Genomic DNA, 17747 nt, shown 5'->3' on the forward strand with positions numbered 1-17747 from the left:
ACACACACACACACACACACACACACACACACACACACACACACCCCTACATACGTGCACATACACACCTATGTGCATACATACAGAGGTACCCATCTACATGCATGCATGCACACATGCTTGCACACATGTGCGCACACACTTATTTGCAGGCATGTGCACACACATGCACACTTACAAACAAACACCTACATGCATGCACACAGCTACGTGCATTCACACACAGATTCACTCACCTTCGTGCATGCACATACATACCTATGTGCATACGTGCATATGTGCATAGGCTCCCCCAACACGTAGATTCTCCCGGCAGAGGTCCGGGGTGGAGGGGAACAGGAGGACGGGTCCTGGAGGTGTAACTCTCTACCTACCCTGTGCACTTACAGGCCAACCTGCCCCTGCTGCAGCGCGAGCTCCTGCACTGCGCCCGCATGGCCAAGCAGACCCCAGCCCAGTACCTGGCCCAGCACGAGCAGCTGCTGCTGGACGCCAATGCCTCGTCCCCCATTGACTCCTCTGAGCTGCTGCTGGAGGTCAACGAGACGGGCAAGAGGAGGACGCCAGACAGGTAGGGGGTCCCCTGCCCCCTTCCCTTCCCTGCAGGCCCCGTGCCAGGCCCAGAGGGCGGATGCCACCCACCCCCATCCAGCTGTGGTGGGTGCAGCCTCTGGCCTGGGGCTTGCAGCTGCTGATCCCAGTCGCTCCAAGCAGTGCAATGCAGCCTGCCCTGCCCGTGCAGGCAGACCCTGTCCTCCAGGGGCTGGGGGTGAAGGGGCTGCATCTGGGCACTGGCTGGGCCAGGGGACATCCACAGTGATGGGTTAGGGGTGGCACTCCCACTGTCAGCTTCCCCCAGCAATGAACAGCTTGAATCCTTGCCTGGCAAGAGCGTCTAAGCTCTGTGCACCTCACACCCTGCTTCAAGCCAGTGCTACCCACCATGCTACCTTCTTCCCCCACCCAGAGCAGAATGTGGCCCCCCAGCCCCTAGCTGAGCCACAGGGGGATGAGTCCCCCTGCACGGGAGAGTACCTGGCCAAGAGGGCATCCAGCAGCTGCATTTCCCAAGACACCAGTGCAGGGAGCCCGGGGGCAGTGTCGTCCAGGTGAGGCTGGCGGCACACGGATGTGGTGCTTGCTGCCCAACAGCATCGCCCTCTCTCCTCCCCGGGCCAGGACCAAAGAGAACGGTGTGGACCGCGACCCCCTGCACCCCGAGCACCTCAGCAAGAGGCCGTGCACGATGAGCCCTGCCCAGCGGTACAGCCCCAGCAACGGGCTGAGCCACCAACCCAATGGGCTGCCCCACGCTGCACCCCAGCTGCCCCAGCACTACCGCCTGGAGGACATGGCCATGGCCCACCACTACCGCGATGCCTACCGGCACCCCGACCCCCGCGAGCTCCGTGAGCGCCACCGGCAAGCGGGTGAGTGGGACGTGGCATGGCAGGGTGTGCGGCTCCACAGTCCTGCCCCCTCCCTTACCCTGGGGATGGGTCTGAGCTTGGAGGAAGCAAATGGGGATGAGCTGGAGGAAGCTGCTGTTTCCCACACTGTGCCCTGCAGACAGACCCTGGGGCTTCCTCCAAGCGAGGCGGGATGCAGCCCCGGCGACTCGGAGGGCATTGAGGGCACGTGCCAGGGGCCGGGGGACTCCAGCCCTGCCCCTGTTCCCAGGCTGCAGGGGCAGGAAGCATCTCTGCTCTGGGTTTGCGCGGCAAGCAGAGGTGATCAGCAGAGCCCTGGAGCTCGGGGACGGGGTCCACAGCTGGCTGGGGGCTGGGGAGCAGCTGTGGCCAACGGGCATGCTTCTCTCCCAGCTGTGCATGGCGCCCGCCAGGAGGAGGTGATCGACCACCGGCTGACCGACCGGGAGTGGGCCGAGGAGTGGAAGCACCTCAACAATGTACGTACTGCGCTGGGCAGGGACCGGGGGTCCAGGGAGACTTGTGCTTGCTGCCAGGCCTGTGGGAGGGCCTCGGGGAGCCTGCATTCCTGCAGAGGGGGTCTCAGTTTATCCATGCTGAGCCCTGTGGCACGCGCCCTCTCTTTTGGCTTTCTCGCCTGGCTCTGGCAGGGTCCCCACCCCCTCCAGGCCTTGCCCTGCTGAGCCTGATACCCCTCTGCCCTGGAGACGGGTGGAAGCTGCTGGACTCTCCTCCCATTTGGGGTCCCTCCTTCTTGCCCGCTTGGGGGAGGGAAGGGAGGGGAAGTCAGCACGCCGACCCTGGGGGCACCATGGCACCCTGCAGCACCCCGCTGCCCCGCCGGGATCTCACGCAGGCTCTGCTTCCTGCAGCTGCTCAATTGCATCATGGACATGGTAGAGAAGACGCGGCGGTCGCTGACCGTGCTGCGTCGCTGCCAGGAGGCCGACCGTGAGGAGCTTAACCACTGGATCCGCCGCTACAGCGACGCCGAGGACATGAAGAAGGGCGCCAGCCCCGCCGCCCGCCCCCACAACAGCTCCTCTGCCCCCGAGCCGCCCCAGTTAGGTATTGATGGCATGGACCTGCTGCTCCCCTGTCATGTACCCGGGCATCGTCTCTGGTGGCAGCCTCTGGGTCTCAGGGAAGACAGCGGGGCGTGGGGACAAGGGAGCCAAGCTCCCGGTGCAGGGAAGACCTGGGCAGCGTGTTCGCAGCCTGTTCCTGCCTTGGGGATGGAGCTTGCTAACACCTGTCCGGACTCTGCCATGCCTGGAGCATGTGGCATCGTCCGCCAATTTATCCTGCTCCCATCACGGCCGCAGAGAGTCCGTACTGCATCCAGCGTGCAGGGTCCTGGGATCGGGGCCCTGAGGTCCAGCAGCAATGCAGACCAGGCTATGCGTTATTTGCAATAATGACACGCTAATTAATATTCATACTTATGCAAATAGAAGGGATCATAACCTGGCCATGGGGTATTGGCTTGGTGCGTCTGAGCGCAGCTGTTTGCCCGGGGGACGCCGGAGCCCCAGGGATGCCCTGTCCTTCGGGTGCAGTGGTTCTCAGCCTCCAGGCGCAGCGAGGAGCGGGTCTGGTCTGACCGGCCCTGCTTCCTAACGTGCTCTCCCTGCCTGTTGCTTGCAGACGCTCACCGTGAGTTCGTGCCCAGGCCCCTCTCCGGTTACATGCCCGAGGAGATCTGGAGGAAAGCTGGTGAGTGTGACACCGCGGGCTGTCCCCATCTCAACCCGAGCAGAGCACTGCTGAGAGCAAACCCTGCCCTGTGCAAAGGGCTAGTGTGAAAGGTGCATGCGTATGCATCTCCCAAAGCCAGGCCCCATAGGACCTCCTCACCTGCACCCCCATAGCCAGGCCACCGGTTCCCCGTGGGCACCTGGCTGCGGGCTGCCCAACATGCCAGGTGCCGTGCTCTGTGCTCTTGCCTCCAGAAGAAGCCGTGAACGAGGTGAAGCGTCAGGCCATGTCTGAGCTCCAGAAGGCCGTGTCGGACGCCGAGCGCAAGGCCCACGAGCTCATCACCACCGAGCGGGCCAAGATGGAGCGGGCGCTGGCGGAAGCGAAGCGCCAGGCATCAGAGGACGCGCTCACTGTCATCAATCAGCAGGAAGACTCCAGCGAGGTAGAGGTTGGCCGGGGAAGCAGTGTGCATCACGGGGTGGGAGTCTGTGGCACGGTGGGGTCCAAAAGTCTCTGCAAGCCCTTGGCAATCAGCACCTTTACACAAGACAGCCTTGCCATCAGCTCTGCCCCATGCAGGGACTCCCAGCTCCCGGGCCTGTGCTCGGACCAGGCGTTTTCCAAGCCTGGAGGTTTCAAAAGCCCCTGTTGGGTGAAACCCAACTTCAGGGACTGACAACCTGTGCATGAAGAAAATGCTTTCTCCCATTCGTTTTAAACCTGCCACCTACTAAAATTTGCAGGCAACAGGTTTAAAAGGAAGAAGAGGAAGTGCTTTTCTGGTGCAACACATAGATAACCGGTGGAGTTCATTGCTGCGGGAGGCGGAGGGGGCAGAGAGCATTGCCAAGTTCACGGGGTGGACAAATGCACAGATCTATTAATGGCTGTTGAGCAGAATACTTGGAGATGTTTCTTCTGGCATCTCTAAACCAATAAAGGTGCATGCCAGGAAGGGTAATGAATAGGGGATGGATCACTCCACAGATACCCGGTTCAATGCTCGTCCTCTGTAGTATCTGCTTCTGCCACTGTCGGCAGCTGGGCTAAATGGACCCAGTGTGGCACAACTTATGTTCTTGCTGGGCCCTAAACTTGGGTGATGTCAATGGGAAGAGGCTTCTAGCTTGCATTGGGTTTGAGCTCCAGAGCGTTCCCCGGGGCAGGGGGCGGTAAGGCCGGATGCCCGTGCTACCCTGCGGCTGACGCCTTTGCTTTCTGCCCCGCGCGCAGAGCTGCTGGAACTGCGGGCGCAAGGCGAGCGAGACCTGCAGCGGCTGCAACACGGCGCGTTACTGCGGGTCTTTCTGCCAGCACAAGGATTGGGAGAAACACCACCACGTCTGTGGGCAGACTCTGCAGGGCCTCCAGGCTCCGGCCGGCGCGGCCCCCTCTGCCGGGGTGGGCTTGGGGGTGGCCGCCGCTCAGCCGGATGTGGTCGCCGTCACCCCCTCCATCACCAGTGTGGCCATCGCGGCGAGCCCCAGCGAGACGGGCTCATCCGCCGCGTCACGCTCCGGCACACCGGCCACCCCGGCGCCTCTGGAAGCCACGTCCCGCTAAGTGACCTGGCCATCACCTGACTGACCAACAGAGGGGAAAGAAACAGAGGAATCTACAAACCGTCACTGCTGCTACTGCTTCTCTCCAAAAGAAAAACCAGACTGCATTCAATGCAACCTCCTCAGCTACCTGACTCATGTTTGACCTCCAAAACGACCTCTCGAATTCACATGTAATCCTCACGGATCCTCACACTGGGCTTTAAAGTGGAGTTACGGCAAATACCAATCTTCTCCGTTCTCTCTTCGGTTCTTTTGGGTTTCTTTTCTCAGTATGATTTGGGGGATGATTGTCGTCGTCGTCGGTTTTTTCTTTTCTTCCTTTTGTTTTTTCGGATGTGGGATTTGTCTGCCAACTCGACGCCTCTCGCCTCGGGAAGCGGGAGCCCTTCCGTCTCTGTCCCGCTGGAGATGCGTGGGCACGTGCGTGCGTGCGGGTATGGATGTGCACCAAACAGCTCTCTCGGCCTGGCCGGGGGGGAACGGCGTGACAAAGGATTTCGGTTTCGGAAGGCAAGAAACTTCTTTTCGTCGTCTTTTTTTTTTAAAAAGGAAAGAGAATTAAAAAAAAAAAAGAAAAGAAAAACCGTCAAACTCTTTGGCTTTAAGTAAAAAAAAAAGAAAAAAAAAAAGAAAAAAGAAAAATCCAAAAAAACAAACCAAGTGAAGTGAAACCAAGTGAAGGAAGCTTACCTGTAAACTACCTTGCTAGCTAGCCAAGAACATACCAGACTCACCTCTGCTCCAAAGGAAATCCAAAAACAAACACAAAAAAAAACAAAAAACCCAAACTTTTTTTCCACTGCCAAAGTTTGTTTCGTTCCGTTGCCGCTGGTTCTTTTTGACCTTCCCGTTCCTTTTTCGGTTGGTTTTTCGTGAGACGAGGAACAGCGTTCGTTTGTTCCAACCAAACCGCGACGACTGCTTTCCCGGCGCCGGGCAGAGCCAGCCGCGTCGGACTCCTTGTGTTCTTGGGGGGCGGCGGGGGGCCGTCCCCGGCCGGACTCTCGGCTCCCGGACCTACCTTGGAGGAGCACGGACGCAGCTCTGGGGATGGAAAGAGTTTTGGTCCAATAAAGCAAAAACAAAGCGAGCTGCCGAGGGCTTTGTGCGCGGGTGGGGGGTACATGCGCGCGTGCGTACATGCGCGTGCAACGGGAAAGCCCTGCTCCCGGCGGTGTCTCTCTGTGGATTATAAATGCCCAGGGAAGAGCCAGCGAGGAGGTCCGAGCCCCGGTCCTTGTCCAGAGAGAGCATCGTTCCCAGCCGGACTGTGACAATCCGTCGTCGGTTCTCCGCGTCTGGTCAGCGCGCGAGCAGAAGGCCGCCGGTACCGGTGCCGCCTGGCCCGCGTACTCCTTCACTACCTCTGCTGTCCAGAGCCCACCCCCTCGCTCCGGCATCTCTCCACGGCCGTCTTGGCTTCTTCCAAACTTCGCCAGGAAAAGAAAAGAAAGAGACGCCTTTTGTCCTCTCCCTTCGGAAGACTCTCTATTTGCTTGTAGATAGGTGTCCTCCCCGTCCCCACCCTTGCTTTTGTGTCTAGCTCTTCTCCAGATGTTTGCTCCAGTCCGGTGATGAACATGGCCATTGGGTTCATTTGGGTTGGTTCTTTTTTTATTTTTATTTTTTGATTTCGGTTCTGCTTTTCTTTGCTCCCCCTCCCTTTCCCTCCCCCATGAGATTCTGCGATGATTTCTAGGAGGAAATAAAGGAAAGGGGAAAAACAAACACTTTTTCTTAGAGAAGAGGAAAAAAAAAGAGAGAGAGAAAGACACTGTCGATTATTTTGCATTTCTTGCATCATTGTATAAAGCGCAGAGGGCAGGAGTGCAATATGGAAAGTGGCATGGCTACGGGATGGGGGCAGCCCCGCCACGGCCAGGGCAGACACCCTGTATGCTAATGTGAATGTACATAGTCTTTGCAGAGGTCCAAAAAAAAAAAAAAAGAATCCTATGGAAGGTAATAAAAGAAGAGACGTTTGCCAAATACCAAGAGAAGCCACTGACGTGCGTGCAGTTTAGGAGCTAGGTTTTAAGAAAAAAGAAAAACAAAACCGACAAAAAAAACAACCCTTCTCCCCCTCCCCACAAACTCGGTGTGCTCAGTAGGAGCCTCAGTCCCGGACCCGCAGCCTCTGTCACGTGTGGTTTCTTTTTAAAAAGAAAGAACAAAGAAAAAGGAAGGATGATTATTTTTTTTGCAAAGTTCCCAGTCGCTCGTCGCGGGGCAGGGCTGAGAGCAGGTGGCAGGATGCCCGTGTGTGGATATGCTTTTCTCTCCCTTCCCCTGTCCTGTAGCCGGCTGCGGCCTGCTAGAACCGCGGTCTGGGTCCGTGGCAGCCGGCGACGGGGGGCTCGGGGTCGGGGGCCGCGTTCGGCTCCGCCGTGCGTTGCCTGGGACCGGTGAACTGCGCAGCGGCCCGCGTGGTTCGCGTCTCCGTCGTGCTGTTTCCCTCCCTGGGTGGTCCAAGCTGGCAAAGCCCCCCCATCTCTCACAGGCACTTCCCCACGTAGCAGGGGAGGGCCGTGATGCCACGCAACCGTGTCTCTGGGCCCCGCGACCGCGTGTCGAGGCCGGTTTGCTGCCGGGAGGGCTGTCAAAGGCGCTGCGTGGGCATCGGCATGGCTGTTGCAAGACAGACCCAGGCTGGAAGTGAGGGGTGGCAAGGAGCTGCCATCATGCCCCAGGGTCTGGCCTGTCCCCACTGCCCCCACCCCGTCAGCTGTCTGGGTGGAGGTGAGGGGGAGCTTTGGGGCTGATTTCCACGGCGCCCGGGGCTTGGTTTCCCAGCTCTGAGTGCCCATCAGGTCTGACCTTGCATTTATTTGCTAGTTTGCCGCAGCCAGAAGCCCCCTCGCTTGCTAGCCCTGATGTTCCCCATCACGGTGACATGTCTCGTGACCCTATGGACAGGGTACTCTGTCGGGCACGTCGACTAGCAGTGGGGGGCAGCAAGAGATGCACGTGACTCCTGGCTCTGTCGGGCATCCCTGGCTGACTGAGGGAAGCCAGTGTTGAAGCCCCCAGGTCCCAGGAAAGCAGCAACCGCTTTCCAAAGCAAAGCCCACATAGCCAGCAGAAAAGTCCTGCCTCTGCAAAACCCGCTTCTTCGCCCGTGCCGTCCCGGGAGGAGCACAGCCAGAGCGCCACGCAGCGGGGCAGAGGCCTGGCGTTGGAGAGGGGAAGGCGAGGGCCTCTTCCTTGGAGCTACCCAACCAGACCGGCCACCTGCACCATCCAGGATGCCCTCCCATGCCAGCTGGTTGAAGCTGCCCGGGCTCCTGCCTGCTGTATCTCTGACGCGCTGGCAGTGCAGCTCAGAGCATCAAGGATGGCAGTTTGTGCAGGCACGTGGCATCGCTACCCAAAGCTGAAAGCAGAGAGGGTCGGTGTCCTAGCAGCCTCCAGGCCAGGCGGGCAGGGTGGGAACGTGGCAGGAGCAGGGTGGAAGAAGGGAAGAGGGGAGCTGCAAGAGAGGAGCCAGCGCCAGAGTGTAGGGGAGTGAGGGAGGGTCTGGGCTGATCCGCTGGTGGTGGGTCACGAGTCATGACGTGGCCAACCTGTCTGCCCAGGTCCTGCATGTTCCCGATTCTTTGCCGTCGTCACCCCCAGGCTGCGTGGGAAGAGACCGAGACCAGGCCAAAGTTTGGGGGTGCCCAATACAGCAGCCACAGGCATTGCTGGTGAACCAGAGTGTGGCAGAGGGTGCGTGCAGGCAAGCCAGGGCTGGGCCCCTTTGCAGCCCAGGCTGAGGTCTCAGCACCCCGGGGCCTGCAGGACCGTGGCCGGTGATGGGGCAGGGAGGTCAACAGGCGGCTCGACCACCAAGCAGCGCTGGAGCCCAGGGGCACAGCGGGCTACGGACGGGGTGGGGGCGAGGCGGCTGGTGCAGAGACAGGGGCTTTGTTGGGCTTTAAGCGTGACTCGCCACGGACCCATCTCCATGGTGACCTCCTCTTCCTCAGTTTCCAAATTGAAATCCAAGCTGAAACCAAAGCAGCCCCTTCCTGCCAGGTCAGCCTGCGCTGTCTCGCCGCCGTGCCTGCTCCTCGACGGTCCAGATGGCACCTAGCAAACCCCCCGTCCTGGGACGCCCGTACCTCCCCGTCTGTTCTCGTGGCTGAGCTCGCTGGGCATGGTGCGCAGCACCCTGGCAGCTGTCCCCGGGACGAGGTCAGGGCTGTGGGGACCCACGGTGCTTGCGTCTTGTGGGCCAAATGCTCCTGCCCCCCTCCTGCCCCTTGCAAGCAGCCAGACCCCAGGAGAGCGTCTCTCAGAGACATTATACGCAGGGCTGCTGGATTAGGAGTGTGATGCCTGCCCTCAGGGAGACCCCCCTCTGCCATCCCTGCATCCTGGCTGTCTCGAGGAGGGGCCCAGGGATGAACCAAGCCATTTCCCGGCTTCTGGGTTGCTGGGGGAACATCTCAGCAGCAAGCTTCCCTTGTCCGCAGTGTCCAAAAAGCAGATGTAAACACAGAGCAGGGGAAACGGCCCCCAAATCCCCCTGGATTCAAGGCTTCTACTCAGTGGGTCCCGGGGTCCAGGCCGGCTCTAGCAGCTCAGCTGCAATCCAGGAGGATTTTGTTCAAATTCTTGCACAAGAATCAAAGCCATCAGGAGTGCAAGGTGCTCTAGCGTCATCCCACCGGGGCTCATGGCTTTGGATGCAGCCAGATTCAGGGGAGACCAGCCCAGCCCAGCCCTGGGTGCAGCCCACCCTTGGGGCAACTCTGCCGTGCCAGCAGATGTATGCCGGGGTGGGGGTGCCCCCCTCGGCCCCCTCATCTGCTGCATACACACATAGAGCCGGACAGCCGGCTGCCGCGTGAAACTGTGCAATACTTGAATGGGAGGGAGGAGGGGTGCTGGGTGCCTCAGCACATCCCGAAACCGCTCCGAGAAGGGAGAAAACAGAAATCCACCCCCCCACACACGCGTCCTGCCCTGCCCGCCCCGTCCCTGCTGTTTGTTGGTTTCCGTGGCCGTTGCAGAGAAATGGCGCCGTGATCGGAGTTTTTCGGCATGCTGTCCCTTCCCCTCGCTGTTTCCTACGTGTACTGTATGTTTGACCTGTGAAAGATGTAAACATTATGATTCAGGTTCTGTCTGTTCTTAACTCTGTATCTGTGTAATAAAGACGATTTACTATCACCCCCAGGCCTCGGCTGCGGTGGTCCCATGCCCCCCTCCCCGGGCGAGCAGCCGGGTGTGGAGGGGGGCTCAGCCCTGCTGCATCTTGGGTGCTAGCGGGGGACTCGGGTGGATCTAGCATTTTGAAAAGGGGGGTGCAACATGGCCAGGTGCATCATCACCTCTAAAACAACACACATTTCTCTCCTGTTCAAAAGAAGCTAGCAGCGTGACTCATATGCTAGGGCTGAGCACCGCATGATTCGGTTTGAAGAAGCAAAAAAGCCAAATATCACTTCATTGGAAAGAGTTCAGATCAACCTGACAGGGCTGTGAAAGAGGAGCTTCAGTGACCAGGAGCAGCGACGGGGCGGAAGAAAGGCTAGCTGGATGAGTGGAGCAATAAAAGGGATGAAAAAGGAGAGAGGGTGGTTCGCACCTGTGGGATGAAGAGTTTCTAAGGGGTCGGGTAGACAAGGAGCCGCATGAAGGCTCTTTCTGCTGCACCAGTTTTTAAACCCTCTTATGGGAGCAGGGTTTCAAGATGGGCCTCACACCTAAGGACCTTGCCTGAAAATACATTGCCACCTCCGTGGCTCGTGGCAGGGACCCCAGGCCCCTGGGCCACGAGGGTGGGTGGGTTCAGGGAGCCTGGCACTCTGCGTTGTCTCGTGCTTGGGATATGCAGGACAGGTCTCCAGAGCAGGTCACGTTCCCACCCGGGCTCTCTGGAGCCCACCAGAGGATCACATGGACCTCATGGGGTGCCTCCTGCCATGAAAAGGATGGTCCCTGCCAGTTTATGGCCAGGACTCCTCCCCGGGGAAGGGTGCTGGGTGTGCTGGCAGAGCCCCCAGACCTACCCAGCACCCCTATCTGGATCTGGGCTGCTAGGGGCAGGGCGGCCAGGTCCCTGGCTCCGCTGGCTCCCCTCCTGGAGGCCTGGGGACCCCTAATCTGAATGACTTGGGTGGCAAGGCTGCCCCTGCAGGGTGGTGCAGCCACCTCTGGGGTGGGACGCAGCAGCTGCTCATCCTGACGCACTCCTCAGCTGAATAGCCCAAAAGCCTTGACCTTGACCCTGCTCCCTGGGCGGTGCAGAACCAACCCCCAGCACCCTGCAGCATGCTCAGCAGGTCGGGACAAGCTTCCCAGGGGTGCTGGAGGGGCTTTGCAAGCCAGCCTGCACCAGGGGTGAGCAGCTGGCAGCCACAGCTGCAACCACTGGGCAAGCCAGCCCCAGGCCCCGCCTCCTTGGGAGGGCAAGCCGTGATTGGCTGCTGATGTATCAAATGGGAGAAGTGGCAGGGCAGGTGGGGGCTGCTGGTGGAGCTGCGATGTCCAGGCTGGGAGCAGGGTAATGGGCAGGGGCATGTCCCAGTAAGGCTTGTGGCGGTGCTGGGGTGGTGGGTACTGGGATGGTGCAGCCCTGTCCTACCTGCTGCATATCCAGGTCTCAGGTGCCCACTAAGCACCCGGCTGTTTCTGCCTGGGGGCCTCTGGGCCAGCCCTTGCTTTACAGCAGCGTCTCTCACCCCATGGGCTGTGATGCAAAAGTGAATATATGAAAGGGCTGCAAACAAATGTTAACAAGAGTTTCTTTTCTCCTTTCAAGGAGAAAAATACAGGAAACCGGAGGTTTTCCCTTGCAGGGTCCTGGTCCAAAAAAGGTTGAGAAATGCTGCTGGAGAACAGGGGTCCTGGAAAGCTCCAAGGAGACCCCCACGGGCCAGGCAGCATCCCAGACCGTGCTGGGCGCGTGTTGGCCTGAGGACCTGCCCTGCCGCTCCCCTGGCTGCTCATGAGAATTGCTAGGGGCTGGGTCAGACCCTGGGTCCACGTTGCCCAGTCTCCCATGAGAGCAGATGCTGGAAGGGCATGTGGACTGGGTCTGAGCTGGGTTTCCCCCTGCTCCTCTCCTGTTTGCAGCCTCCAGCACTGAAGGTCCAGGCAGGTCTGACCGTGCCCCGCGCTCCCTGCTCGATAGACGCCAATGCCCCTTTCCTCCAAGCACATGTCCGGTCCCTGGGTGAATCTGGCTCTCAGCTTCCACCACATCTGGTAGCAATGAATCCCGTGCTTGAAGGACGCGCTGCTCTGACTTGCCTGGTTCTCTCCCTGTCCCTGTGAAGCTCGTTCTTCCTGGACCCCTCTGGGATCTGGTGGCAAGACCCCACGGGGGCCCTAGTGACGGGGGACTCCTGGGATGTGGTGGAGGCGGCTACCCGGCAGAAGACAGATGAGGACTCGGACCTGAGCCAGCTGGAGGGAGTCAGCGTGGAGGAGCTGGAGGTGGAGGACCCGGTGAGTGGACCATCCATGGCAAAGGTTCATGTTGTCCTAGCTGGGACCTGCTGGGGGGCAAAGGGAGAGGACCCCCCCCTTGCAGGGGTGGTGAGGTCCTGGCCCTGCCTAGGGGGCTGTGTGCACCTGTGAGCATTGCCAGCACCTCGGGGACCAGGCCCCTATGATGCTTTGGGGTGCTACGCAGAGCTGCTCTATGATGCTTCCTCATTGCCTTGAGAGAGGATGTCTGAACTTCTGGGTGCATGGGGGGGACTCATGGGAAGGCATTGGAGGACTATCACCCCTCCAGGGATTTAGTCTCCAGGGTAGCAGAGAGTCACTGGGGGTTTAATTCTCTTGCTGGGGCATACAGTGGGGTATAAAGCAACACCAGTTTGGAGCAAGAGGGTGAGGCAAGGGGATGGTAGGGCCGCTCCACTTCACATCAGAGCCCAGGCACAGCAAAGGCACCTGCAGGGAGTGTGATATCTCCATCCAGCCTTTGCAGAGTATTTGGCACAAAGGGGCTTCTGCTCCTGCATCCCTAATACCAGGCTTGTTCCTCCACCTGAGATGCCTCAGACCTGGAGGCAACTCCCGGGTCTCTAAGGGAGTAAATCGAAGCAGACCCACAGAAATGGGGTAGAGCTCACAAAAGCTCCCAAGCTTTGGAGCCACTGGTGCCCTGCTGCCCCTCGTGCTGCTTGGTTCTCACCTTCAGTCTTGGCTTTGTTAGGGTACGTGGCTCTGGTTTGTCTGCAACCAGCTGCAACTCTGCTCCCCTCCAGGCTGTTTGAGTTGCAAATGCTGCAGGGGAGCATTTGCCGCCAGCAAACGCTGCTTTGCGGTGGTGTTAAGGACACGCTGCTTAGACTCCCCTCTTCTCCAAAGCATATGCAAGGAGCTGAAATCTCTCCTGTAAGCCAGGAGCAAGTGTGAACAAACGGCAGGTGAGCGAGCCAGCAGCCTGACCCATCTTGTGCTTTTCTGATCAGCCGTGAGGACCGCAGAGCCCGAACCCCCTGGCTCCTCTTCCTCCATGTCCCTGATTCCCAATGCCCTCAACTTCCTAAGAGCAAGGTGCAAGCAAACCCTGCCTCTTTCCCTGTAAAACTCACCTGTGCCAGGTGCTGCAGACCGAGAATAGCCAGGATGGGCAGGGGGAGCAGCTGCTGCAGTATCCCCTTCGGGCACTGTGTTCTCATGCCCGCGGCATTGCGGCTTGGTGTTAGGAGCTGGAAGCCATCAAGGCCAAGGTCCGCGAGATGGAGGAGGAGGAGGAGAGGCTGAAGGAGCTGCAGGCGGAGGCCCAGAGTCACCTTCTCATGGCAGCGGAGGCAGGTACAGTGCTGCAGCCTCTGGGTGGTGGGGCAGGGGCCATTAGGCAGTGGGGGTGCTTCTCTGGGGTGCATCAGGGTGGGCTGTGTGAGTTGCGGGGTCTCCAGTACCATCCCCTGAAGCTTGGTCATTTCAAAGTCTCCCTTGTCCCGGCAGGGTTTTTCTTTCCTAGGACAGCAGAGGAAAAAATCAAGGCTGATCAGAGATCTGTCTATGTGGGAAATGTAAGTGGGGAGAAAGGGAAAGCACCGGTGGCTTTCTGGGCAAAAAGCTCAGCTGGTCCATTGCTCCTTGTACTAACAGCCATTAGTACCTGGAGCCTCCTCGAGCCCCTTTCTGGGAGCAGCTGTCTTGAATTTACTGCTTCAAACTCACCTCCTTGATTTCCACCTGTTGCAAGGGGTTGGCTGCAGGTCTTGGCTGTTCAAAATCCTGAGTGGTTTGATCAGAGTCGTTATCATGTGCTGCGGTTTCTGTTTCCCCAGCTGGGTGATCCTGTCTTTTGGGACTGGGGGCATCTGTTTGGGGTGGGATTTGGGTACCATGGATCACCAAGTGTAAGCCCGACTGAAGTGACTTGTAGGCCTTGTGAACAGGAGGTTGGGGGAATATGGGGGTGTGCAGCTTCCAGCACGCTTCCTGCCAGTGAACTCCTTCGTGGGAATCATTGCATGAATGCAAAGACAAAAACTGTCCGGTGCTGCCTGAGCTTACGTGGGTTTGGACTGGAGTGAATGTGCACAGAAAGGTTTCAGCAGCATTCATCTGATCCTGGATAACTTGCTGGATCTGAAGTAACAGGAGCTCTGTATCCAGACTCAAAGATGCAGAAAACCCCAGGCAATGCTGGAAGCAATAGAAGCAGCCTCGGAGCATGCAGGTCGCATCTTTGTCCTCTCATGCTGCAGACAGGACCTGTTTGGCATGATGCAAACCTGGCTGCAATGACACTGGCATTGAGCCACTTCCCGATTTATAGCGCCCAGCACGGCGGGCTGCCACTGGCTCATGTCATTGGTGAGAGTTGCCTGTGTAGGAGCTAGGAAAGGGATGCCTGCTAGATGGCCTCTTGGCATTGTTAATGAGGCATGAGTAGCGTGGGTGGAAGGCTGGGCCGTGCCCTTGGTGCGTGGCTGAGCAGGGCATGCTTTGGCAGGTGGATTACGGTGGAACAGCGGAGGAGCTGGAGTCCCATTTCAACAGCTGCGGGCAGGTCAACCGCGTTACCATCCTCTGCGACAAGTTCTCTGGACATCCGAAAGGGTCAGCTGGGCTGGTGGCACCTGGGATGGTGCAGGGGGGTGCACGCTGTTCTGAGACCCCCAGGCCTCTGCCACCCTGCCAACCTTGACCCCCCAGTCTCTCTTTCCCTGGCTTTGGCTGGGGATAGCCACTCTCCCCATCTAAGCCCTGCCTTGTTGTATAAAACCAGCCATGTATTCGTGCGCTGAGTGAATGGGGGCGAGCTGCCTGCTCCGGGAAGGGTGCTCGTCCATGCATCTCTCCACATGCTCATGCTCCTAGTGGAGTGTAACTCATGAGAAGCTATGGGGGCAATAAGTGAGCTGTCTGTCTGCAGGCCCAGCAATGGGTCAGGGTCCTTGCTACGGCATGGATCCATTGCTCACAATGTGGGGAGGGAGAGGAAAGCTCCTCCGACACGGTAGATCCCATATTGGGTCCCCGTGTGTAAATGCCCCCTTTGCATCACAAGTGCACAGATGTGTTATGGCAATTTGCCCTGCATGATGTGCCAGCTGCTTCCATGGCTTCCCTGGCGAGGAAGTCTCCCTGTCTGAACCAGACAAGTGGGGATTTGTTAGTCAAGTGCCGAGGAGGCTCGTTGTGCTCGATTGGCTGCTAGCTAAGCACTGGCCATGGGAGAGCATCAGCACCAGGCTCAGCGGGGTCTGCCTGGGCGCCGCGGGCCGTTCACCGGCAGCTTGGAGCCAGCAGAGATGCAGCCTGGCCTCCCAGGAGGCTTCCCCTTGTTTCCAAGTCCCCTGAGCCAGCAGGAAGCTTAGCAGCCATTTCAGGTCCCTCTTCTGACTTTTAACCATGCAGCAGAGCCTGCCCCATCTCAGCTGGGAGCACAGGTGTCTGCTTAGGGAGAGCTGGGTTGGAAGCTGCTGGTTTGCGCTTGAGGTTTTAGCTAGAACCTGGCTTAGTAACCCCATGGGCCGGGGACCTGCATTGGCGTCAAGCATGCTTCCAAACACGGATGACTGCGGTTTTAGCTGTGGTGTGCCAGGGTCTTGGATGGGCAGCTGTCACCTTCTTGGTGCCAGCTGTAGCACTGTGGGCTGGAGCATCCTCTCTGGGCTGTTCCCTGGCGCCCTTAGGAGCGGTAGAGCAAAGGGGTTTGTCCTCCTGTCACCTCCTAGGTACGCGTACATCGAGTTTGAAGACCAAAGCTCAGTGAAGGCGGCTGTGGCACTGGATGAAAGTGTGTTTCGTGGCCGGGTCATCAAGGTGAGGCTGGCAGGAGTGACTGGGGGCGTTATCTTCCAGGTTTGTGCCAGGCTGGGCTAAGTTAGCGGTGCCCAGGCTGGCTAAGGGTTCCCAAGCTCAGCTCGGGGGATGAGGACTGCTGTCGTTTAGGCACCTGGCTTCAGCACGGGCAGTCAGGGCTGTGCTCTGTAGCCTGGGTAATGGAGACGCCATGTGCTCCATCCCACCCAGCTGCTGGCAAATTTAAGACCCCTGCATATGCCACCCGTGTGCTTGGAGGTGGGAGTTTCCTGCTCCCCAGGGCAGCGAGGGGGCAAGCTCCAAGCCTTTGGCTGTGTCCTAGGTGCTGCCCAAGAGGACCAACATGCCAGGCATCAGCACGACCGACCGTGGCGCCTTCTGGGGCCGTGCCCAGAGCAGGGGGGGCCTGTGTTACGGGGCAAGCTTCTGCAGAGGGCAGCGAGCCTGGCCACGCGGCAGGGTGTACAGGTGAGGGCGGCGTTCCCTGCTGCTGGGGGGCCAGCAGTGGAGCACAGCATCACAGTGTACCCACACCAAGCAGGGCTCGCGTGTGGTGGCCTGGTAGCCAAATGTAGCTCATCACTGCCACGAGGACAGCTTCTCCTCGGTCCATCCCGGTGCTGGGAGATGATGCTAAGCATCAGCCTAGTACTGTACATCCATCCAGCTTTGGACCAGGCATTAGAGCACAGGCTCCAGGCTTCAGGCCATGGGTGTGCTGTATCCCTGCTGCCTCTGCTGGGAGGGACGACCCCTTCAGCCTGCTCCTGGGTTGGCTCTGCTCTGCTCCAGTCCATTTCCTGGCTCCCAGTGGGTTCCTGCACAGTCTACCAGCATTGGGGTGCTTCAGAGTCTACAATGGTTAGCTCTGACTCCAGGCTCAGCAAGCTGTGCTGCTTAGCAGGGGAGGTGAAGGATCCCCCCAAGGGTACAGGGGTGCGAGGGCTCACGGGTTTCCTTTAGTCGAATTTTCTTCTTGGGGGCGGAGGGTTTGCTGCAGGAAGAGGGCGCACAGCCGGTGCTGGGCACACAGCCCAGGTATGCTGCCTGTGAGGCCTGGGTCCATCAGGCCTCTGCCCGTGCTTCAGGTGGGCTGGAGAGCAGGCATCGCTCTGCTTTTATAAGGGACTGGCTGTGCACTCTGACGCTGTTTGATCTTGTCCAGGAGCCGGGGACGGTTACTGCCGTGGTATTCTCCCTACTAGACAAGGACAGGATTGCGCTGGAGGTGGCAACAGGACTGCATTTAAAAAAACAAAAGGGGTGGCAGGGTGCTGAAAGGGAACCTAGGTGAGCAGAAAAGTGTGGGGTGTCTTGTCTGTGTGGGGTGCAGCAAAGGGGGTGCTGTATTCTGTGCCATGCTGGCACCTTTCCAGGCATTTTGGGGTTGCCCTGTGGGTCATTCTTAGGGAGCCCATTCATCTCCCTGGGAGGGAACCCCACATTTCTGAGCATGGCATGACTGGAACAGAGAAACTGAGCTCCCCCCATAGCTGTTTTCATCCTGTAGAAGCTGCAAGAAATGGGGTTTGGGCACCTAGAACAGTCAGCCCATGTGCCAGCTGGACCAGAGCTGTCAGGGGCATCTTGCTTTCTCTGTCACACTGAGGGGTCCAGACACAAGAGCTAGGTGCCTTGAATTCTGTTTTCTGGGACCCACTCATTCAGCTGACCGGTACCCGGGCTCGGTGGGATATCTCTTGGGCGCAAGCAGATCCTGGAAGCAAGGTGGGATTTCTTCTACCCCCTGAACTGTTGATGGGAGTGGAAGGGAAAAACCCTTGGTGAAGCAGCTAAGTCAGATTCCACCCCCATCCAA

General features: G+C 58.9%; 2 protein-coding genes across 8 annotated transcripts in view; both read left to right on the forward strand.

Annotated features, from left to right (window-relative positions):
• CBFA2T3 (CBFA2/RUNX1 translocation partner 3) overlaps positions 1-9853 on the forward strand; it is a 67983-nt gene extending 58130 nt beyond the window's left edge. For 3 of the 6 annotated variants that reach the window (XM_019505385.1, XM_019505388.1, XM_019505390.1), the window contains 7 exons: positions 390-571; positions 1153-1430; positions 1824-1909; positions 2303-2498; positions 3078-3146; positions 3383-3573; positions 4365-9853. In XM_019505385.1, the coding sequence (XP_019360930.1) occupies positions 390-571; positions 1153-1430; positions 1824-1909; positions 2303-2498; positions 3078-3146; positions 3383-3573; positions 4365-4694 (1332 nt within the window). In that variant the 3' untranslated portion in view covers positions 4695-9853. The remainder of the gene's footprint in view (positions 1-389; positions 572-1152; positions 1431-1823; positions 1910-2302; positions 2499-3077; positions 3147-3382; positions 3574-4364) is intronic. The other 3 variants (XM_019505387.1, XM_019505391.1, XM_019505386.1) reach the window with 2 other exon arrangements.
• A 1288-nt stretch (positions 9854-11141) lies between these two features.
• PABPN1L (poly(A) binding protein nuclear 1 like, cytoplasmic) lies at positions 11142-17736 on the forward strand. Of its 2 annotated transcripts, XM_019505396.1 has the most exons (8): positions 11142-11189; positions 11965-12136; positions 13351-13459; positions 13613-13680; positions 14613-14719; positions 15841-15928; positions 16251-16396; positions 17094-17736. In XM_019505396.1, exons 1-8 carry the CDS (start codon positions 11170-11172, stop codon positions 17131-17133), a joined length of 750 nt encoding a protein of 249 aa, XP_019360941.1. In that variant the 5' UTR covers positions 11142-11169; the 3' UTR covers positions 17134-17736. The 2 variants fall into 2 exon arrangements, with proteins under 2 accessions (XP_019360941.1, XP_019360940.1); XM_019505395.1 differs by having other exon boundaries at positions 13351-13680.
• Positions 17737-17747: the final 11 nt, after the last annotated feature.

The sequence above is a fragment of the Gavialis gangeticus genome, unplaced genomic scaffold (assembly GCF_001723915.1).
Source record: "Gavialis gangeticus isolate Ggan-Ray unplaced genomic scaffold, GavGan_comp1, whole genome shotgun sequence".
In the NCBI taxonomy this organism is placed as follows: domain Eukaryota; kingdom Metazoa; phylum Chordata; order Crocodylia; family Gavialidae; genus Gavialis; species Gavialis gangeticus.

Bases quoted from the DNA above. Each gene is read 5' to 3' on its own strand.
- PABPN1L (XM_019505395.1), top strand. From the start codon at position 11,170: ATGTCCAGGCTGGGAGCAGG. The intron at 13,681-14,612 runs GTAAGTGGGGAG...ATGCTTTGGCAG, and splicing joins GATCTGTCTATGTGGGAAAT to GTGGATTACGGTGGAACAGC. The intron at 15,929-16,250 runs GTGAGGCTGGCA...GCTGTGTCCTAG, and splicing joins TTCGTGGCCGGGTCATCAAG to GTGCTGCCCAAGAGGACCAA.